This window comes from Solanum pennellii, chromosome 11 (assembly GCF_001406875.1).
Source record: "Solanum pennellii chromosome 11, SPENNV200".
Classification (NCBI taxonomy): Eukaryota; Viridiplantae; Streptophyta; class Magnoliopsida; order Solanales; family Solanaceae; genus Solanum; species Solanum pennellii.
In genome coordinates this window covers 44,674,554-44,682,549 of record NC_028647.1, presented here as the reverse complement: position 1 = coordinate 44,682,549, position 7,996 = coordinate 44,674,554, and the positions used below count along the sequence as shown (strand labels likewise).

At 35.9% G+C, this 7,996-nt stretch overlaps 1 protein-coding gene across 1 annotated transcript in view; it reads right to left on the bottom strand.

Annotated features, from left to right (window-relative positions):
• Positions 1–1,041: 1,041 nt before the first annotated feature.
• LOC107004594 (SCY1-like protein 2) overlaps positions 1,042–7,996 on the bottom strand; it is a 34,461-nt gene continuing 27,506 nt past the window's right edge. The window contains exons 10-14 of the mRNA XM_015202855.2: positions 7,560–7,688; positions 4,903–4,965; positions 3,905–4,066; positions 3,693–3,811; positions 1,042–2,398 (exon numbers count right to left, since the gene is read on the bottom strand). Of these exons, the coding sequence (XP_015058341.1) occupies positions 1,441–2,398; positions 3,693–3,811; positions 3,905–4,066; positions 4,903–4,965; positions 7,560–7,688 (1,431 nt within the window). The 3' untranslated portion in view covers positions 1,042–1,440. The remainder of the gene's footprint in view (positions 2,399–3,692; positions 3,812–3,904; positions 4,067–4,902; positions 4,966–7,559; positions 7,689–7,996) is intronic.

The following is a 7,996-nucleotide window of genomic DNA, read 5'->3' as shown; positions in this document are numbered from 1 at the left end:
ATATATTTTATTTTTTTTTATTTTTAATAATCCCTAAGTAATGGATAAATCAAAAGAGGAAAAATCCCCAAAAAGTTGATTATATGGGATACCTCTTATAGCCCTCTTTGAATAAAAGATTATAGTGAAATTTTTATGTTTTCTCCTTATCTAAAACTCTAATTGAAAATGAAGAGATTGACAATACAAGAAAACAAAAATTTACACAGTTTCAAACAAAAACATAGAACAATAGTATACAAAAAAATGATACTTTATCATGATGTATTTACCTATATCAAAAGTTAAAAATGTTTTGCATGACTACTGAGATTTCTTAGAAAAATGGAAAATTTTCAAATTTAAACAAGGAAAAGTTTAAGTTAATTGAGGAGAGAGAATATCGATAAAATCTCAATAGAAAAAGGAAGGAAAGAATGTGGGTAAAAATTTGAGAAAAAAAAAAAGGGAAATGGAGTCTTTTTTTTTTTTTCTTTTTTTCACAATAGTGAAGTCAAATTAAGTCAAACGTGAACCAAAGTTGAAAATAAAAGGAAAGTAAATGAATTTTGATAATTATGCTAGGAATTTTGACTAGTTAATTTTCCTAAATCATATAGACATCCGCCATTATTTAACAACAAAAATGGATGTATACATACTTGTACTAGCAGTTTAGAGTTTAGGATTTTAGATGTAAAACAAAAATTTATTTGGGTCTCTAGTATTCTCTATCACTTATTGAACAAAGTATTCATCCTTCCTGGTAAAGGTAACAACATCGCCTCATTTGTTTATTCTCAGCCAAAAGGTGACAATATCAGATAACACATGAAAACGTACCGCCCACAACATTCTTGGACCTCATGCATGGTCAGTTCTTCTCATAACTGCAGAACAATTCTATCAACTGAATCTGATGTTGTTTCAACTGCATTGAACTGAACTATATATGCTAAGAGTTATCAACTATCACAGTAACAGGGTTACAATGCCACCCCTGTAATACTCACACTTCTGCATTACCAAATCTATTTTCAATGTTCATGATTTGAAGAACACTTCATAAAAGAGGAAATTGAATTTCATAAGCCCCGTATTCTAGAGAAAAGATTGAAATGTCCCATCACCCATCTCTTTCATTATTTCTTAAACATCGTTGAGAGCTAATTACTTTTAAAAATACAATTATTACAAAGCAACCCTTGTTCAACAAATTAAATGAAGAATAAAAATGATAAACAAGGAAAACCAAAACTCAGCCACACTATTCTACAAAAAGAGTCACTCTACAACAATCTTTGCCTACCCAGGCAAACACTGCCATGCAGTAAGAGTATGAACAGGTTTCTCCATGGCATTGCTAGCAAAAATCTTTAATCACGTGGTATCAACAGCTCTCCAGATTGATCTTTAATCAGATCACTGGACTCGCATCGCAAGGGATCTGCATATTGGCAATTAGAGCAAATCAAGTAGAGGGGGTTGCTCTGGATGAGACTTTGCATTACCAGACCCTAATGTTGAGGACCTGAGTTGCCCTTGATTTCCCCTACCTCTTCCCCTTCCTCTACCGACAGCAGTTAATGGAGGAGGAGCCAACCTTGGAGCAGTCGGCTCACCCTTGTTCGAAGAAAATATTGATCCAATATTGGTTGCTCGACCACTAGAAGCACCCAAAGCTGATGATGACCCTTGACTATGTTTCATAAATCCAAATGAACTCTGTGAGTCAAGACCCCCACTACCGATACTATCAGGGAGTGATGTAATCCCTTGATTCTGTTTCAAGGGCTGTGAAGAAATTGGGGTGCTGAAAGCCCATGGATCAAGGCCATTTGTTTGAGAGTTTAAACCATTAAGAAGAGTTGCACTATTGTTAGACACGGGTCTGTTTGCGAACGGGGCCGTTGTTCCATTGTTCAAAGAGTGAGAAGCAGCTGAGGAACCACTAGATCGGGGAGGCCAGTTAGCAAAAGGATCAATATCATCAAGACTTGAACCCAATGCCCCCTTGTTTTCTAATTGTTTCTCAGAATCACTTAGAACGGTAGTACCAAATGACGAAGGTTTAGGAGGCCACTCCACATCAACTGCAGGACATGAAGATGATAGTTGCTGACCAGATACAGTAGATGTCATGTATGACTGTGAAGGTCCAGAAGTAACTTGGATAGACTGTCCTGCAGAAGTAGACTGGGAAGGCAATGCCATAGAAGACTGCACGGTGGTTGAAGATCCCCTTGGTGGAATCCAGTCTTCATCCCATGACGGGCTGCGTTTTGTGGTAGACTGAGAACTCACACTTGTTTTGTTCACATGTCCAGGCATCTGAGCATCAACAGTAAGAGATGATTTTATGTTTACTGCTGGATTTCCTGAGTCGCTCAGTGTCACTCCTCGCTTCTCTTCAATCTTCCTGTAAAATGTGCATGACAAAAAGATGGAAATGATATAAATGAAGAACCCAATAAATTTTGCAAGTTCTCTCTACTAGAAGTCCTTAGGCATACAGAAGGGCAGAATCCTGTAATCTAAGAAAATACATTAGATTGCACCTAGGGCGGGCATGCTCCATTCTTCTAGCTTGTCCTATTAAAGCTTTCAGTTTGCATGCTAGGATATTATCAGCCTATCCAGTAAAATCAAAAAGATTCCTACCAACCTCTAAACTCTATCCACAAAATCATTTGTGTTCAGCCACCAGTTGTCAAATTTGAAATATGATTTGGTTTATTCCCATTCACCACATTGTAACGCCACTGGATGGTGATAAGAAACAAATCTCTGCCGCCTAACCTATTTGATTTTCCTGAAACTGTCATCCCACTCTTTGGATACAAGAATTCTCTCAATTCTGGATGCAGCATTAGACCTATCTCCTTTAATCCGAGTATAATCCCCACCACCACCAGCAGCTGAAAGTCCACCATCAGCTCTATATCTTCAATGAAATCAGAGAAATCCTACATTTTTGTGGTTCTCTGCAATTTATTTTTTCAGATGGGAACCTTGTGACACTGAAATCTCCACAAATGGCCCAAGGCCATTCAAATAGACTTGCATAACTCAATTCCTCCCATTAATACTCTTTCCTATCTCCAATTTGGGGCTTACATTCCTGTACATGTAAAACTGTTTTTCCTTGGTTTCCTCTTCAACCTTCTTTTCCGTGTGTGTGGGGGTGTCGGGGTTGGTTGTCTCCATTAAGCAAAAATCAGTGTTATCCAAAGCAAAAACGCTCTTAGGTCGGTTGGGGCTTTAAGCGCAAATAAAGCCCAATGAGTGGGTTTCAATGAAAAATGGTGCAAAGATAGAATTTTTTTTTATATATGTTTAGTTCAAAACTAATAATTATAAGCATGAATGACAAATATATGACAAAGAAATTGAAAGAAGTTAAAATAAGTAAAAATATCAATTGTTTAGTGTCGCCTCTTCAGAAGAGGATCACTAGCAAGGAAAAGTATGCCTTAGAACCTTGATGACAATATTGAAGCGCACATTACGCGAACTGAAGCGCTCAACATGCTTGAGCCTTGTTTCAGGGCTTAAACGTGCCTTTTACAACACTGAGCAAAAGCAAAGAATGAAGCGAACAAGTTTTGCAGATGATATGTTCTTTTATCATCTGAAATTCCTAGCACCCCTACGTATGACATATATGATGAGAGAAAATGAGTATTGGTGGATGGATGTAAATGGTAATATACCTGAGAATCTCCTTTACAAAAGCCATGTATTTTGCAAATTGCTGAACGTTTAATTGTTGAGCAATGAGAAGGGGCAGGAGAAGTGGAAGGACATGTTCTGCCACAAATTCTATCCCATTCTGAGGAAAAGTAAATTTAAGTAAAAGCTAGGCAAGTGATCAGATACTATCATTTCAAACACGAGTAATAAGGTAGACCAAGATAAAATATACCTTCTTCAAGATGGAGTTGGCTACCCCAAGGGTACACATAAGAGTTGGTGCAGAACGATCAACCGCAGTACAACATTGGATTGTCTGTAAAATCTCTAGAACAGCAGGCTTGTCCAGCGTGTGGACCATGTCTCCCAAACATAATAGTGCATTGACCCTCACCTGACAAGAAAAAGAATTGTTCCTCTATCAATCTTCAACTTGATCAACAAACCCAAAGAAGGGTGGCTTATCAACAACCAGTGACTTCAACTTGGTCACCAACCAAAAGAACGGCCTAGCTCTACAATCAGTGACACTAGAAAAGGAACTCATGGGTCAGGAGAGAGAGATTTATGTTTGGGCCTAACACGAACAGAGTGGACCATGCCAGAACGCACAGCAGATTTACTCAGTTGCTGAATCAGAAGAAAAGGGGGAGTAAAACTCAGAAAAAATGGTGGAGCATGATTCCATCATACATATGGTGGTCCACATGGAAGGAGAGAAACAGTACGCACTTCGAAAACAAGGCTAATACTTCTGAGAATGTTAAATGGTTGTGAATGACAACCTTTCATTTTTGGTGTAAAGAAGAAGGAATAAATCAGAATGCACAAATTATAGATTTTATAGGAAATATGTAATCTAGTAGTTGTTTTGTCGTAGATTGATAATTTATGTAAATCTTTTGGAGGCCGCCAGCATGTCCTTGCCCTTGTTTAAAAAAAAAAAAAGAAAGATTTATGTTTGTTCACAAGGGAAAAAGCTAATGTGACCTACAATATATTTATGTATGTTCACATGGTAAAAAAACTAACGTGACCCAAAAGTCAGGAAATTGATATACCAAAGCACTCATCCTATCAACGCAAGCAGTATATTTCCCTGGAAGATGACAAATCGCTAAGAATTTCAATTCCCAACATTCAGGATTTTCTGGTGTTTTCATTTTCAGTCACAATGCTCTAGAGTAACTCATGCAATAACATTCCTGCACAAAATGTTAGACTACGTACCGCAGCAACAGTCGTTTTCAATGCCAACCCATGAACGCGAGGCATGATTGCCTGTTTTACTAACTGCAAATAGATAAATACATAAATAAACAAGCATTTACAAACATAAATATGAAACTACTTCCAAGTTAATAGCAGTGATACTAGTTCTCCAGAACTTAAGATTCATATTTACTCGCATCCACATTAATCTATCCCCTAGGACATATGTGGTAACACATCAAGGTTTTACATTTACATCCAAGAATTAATATCTCCCCTGCCACATATCCAGGTTATATCAATGTTTAACGAAAGAGAAATTAACCTCATTGTCTAATCCTGTTGCAAAAAACTAGTGTCAAGTGGTCAACTAATAATAGCTTACCATATGCATAAAAACCAACTGTAAACAAACTTCAAATTCAAAGTAAAGTTCAGTAACTCCACTTGAAACATCCAATAAAAGGCTAAGACTTGTCAAATAATGTGTCTATGTTTGTCTTAAATCTTGAATACTCGGATTAAACCATTTTTATGAACCTTTATGGAGTAACTTCCCAAATGGTCACTAACCTAGTGAAATTAACTAGTAAAGTCATTTATCTTATATTTATATCAATTTAGTCATTCAACTTGTAATTCATATTCTGAGAAATAACTCTAACCGGAAAGATGATTTGGACTCCCCACAAACTTGAAGGTCTGATAATTTTCATAAGGATTATATTTTTCAATTCTCCTCAGTACCCATTCTCTAAATATCTTGAATTCTATTCACTTATTTGGCAATGATAAACTTTTTTTCCTCTTGATTGTCGTCAAACTCATTAAGACATTTTGAACTTTTCTGTTCATATGATAATTTACTGCTAATCCAGCACTTGCGAGTTAAATTATTTGATCAGCTTTAGCAAAATTTACATATGTAATAAAGCTAGATATAGCCACGGTGATGTATCACCTCTCTATGACCGAGAAAATTATTTATCTTTTATTTTCTTTTTTTGAATTTTTTCTTTCATTCTTTTCCTTAATAAATTTGTTTGATGTAATTAAAAGAAAGTCTACCATATTTACTACATCTAATTATATATTATGAGTTACAAAAATACCTCCATCTATTACATTCTCTACTAAAATAGCAAGTTTCCTCAACTCCCTTCTAACTTATTTTAATGGCTTAATCAATCTATAAATAACGATGTATGGAGTTGCTGCTTGTTTATTTCCGTTTTTTCATTTCTTTATTTTTTTTGATACATATTTTTCTCCTTTTTTGTATTTTTTTTTCCTTCAGTTTTTTCGTAGACCACGCGTTTAATCATCAAAAGAGAGGACATAAAAAAGATGATGTGATATTCTTCATAATTTCTTCTTGTGGCATAATAGCGTTTGATGAAGATCATAAATATATTTTTCATAATTTCCTCTTGTGACATACCAAACATAAGTTCATCAAGATTAAGAACGAATTTTGAAGGCGGTGTAAGATTCATCAAAGAGAGATGCTCATACTAGTTTGGTACAAGTTCATCAAGATGAAAAAGAAGATTTGATGGTCTTGAAAGATTCATGAAGAGACATCATCATATTAGTTTGGTGAAGTAGAAATTTGAATGATTTACAAATATAAATAGATTCACTTTTGTTGCTTATTTTAGTATTATTAGTTACCCCAAATACAAGAGATGTGTAATGACCCTCCAGATCATTTTCTTCATTTTCCGATCCTTTTAGCGTTTAGAGCTTTCCTGTAGCTTCGGTCGCCGGGTCATTCGTTTGGGTTTCGTGCCGGGTCATTTGTTTGGGTTTTGTGCAAGTTCCCATATTTTGGAGCATCTGAAACTTGGACGGTTGACGTCAATAGTTCAGAAAGACGGTTTCGTTATGCAATTCTAACGATTTAGCATTATTCTTATATAATCTACCAAACGACCCCTTAGACTATGCTAAATAACTTCAATATTATAATTTATACTTCAGACAAAAACAGTTAAGACTATGCTAAACATTTCGAATTTGCGAAGAAATATGGTTCAATCTGAATGAATTGTATCTGCATCACATTCTAGCCCATCATTATTATAAAGAACATGTAGGTTACAGTCTGGCTCCAATTCCATGGCTCATGATCCAATATCTCTTTATTTCTACCTTTTCCATGAAAATGACAGCTTTTTTTTATTATTATAACAGTGGTCCAGTACAGCTTCCATGCACCTCTACCAACTCCAAAGGATACTTGTCACCTCCCACAAGCAATAAGTACCAGGTAAGTCGACTATAACGATGTCCAAATTATAGAAGATAGCAGGTACTTTATGCAAGTACAATGCATTTCACAAATTTCTCACCCCTATAAAGCAAACTAAGTAAAAATGTTTCTAACCACCCTGCATCCCTATACCCTATTTTCACTTCATTTTGGCACTCATTCTTAATCAATTTAGAAGTGCTGAAGATCTTCATCAGTGATGAAACTTCATTAAGAAACTACCATTAGAGGAACAGATTATACGCCTTTTTTCTTTTCCTTTTCCGGGTAGAACCAGTGAATTTGATACAAATGGATATTAATCTCAATTCAGGCAACCAACTGATGTGACACTTTGAAATAATAAAGGACTTTTGCCATTACTTGCCTCAAAAAAAATATAATAAAGGGCTTCAATTACCTGAAGATCAAGTTGCTTAGCAAGTGCTACAGTCTTTTTCAGGACTTCCTCTTGCAAACGTGGATCAGTATCATCATAAGCTCGGACAAGCATGGGCAGAACATGTGAGATTAAGTGGTCCTGACTAGCCTACAAATGAGAAGATGAGATGAGTGACAAAGCAATGATAAAAACAAGCACCAAATATATGTCAACAAGGTGGAGATATGGGTCTACAATTGGGGGCAGGAGTTAGGAGAGACATGCAAGAAGAAATTGGTGCCTTTAAAAATGCAGTACTTATCTATTGGGGATGGTTGACTTTAGCGAATATTGTGTTGCAGTGGAAGAGCCAGATACACCGAAGGGTGGTCAGTTACTATACTATGTTATAGAGAATTATATGAGAATAAAAGAAGATTAATTCGGAGTCTACTTCAACAGTGGGGTGCAGATAT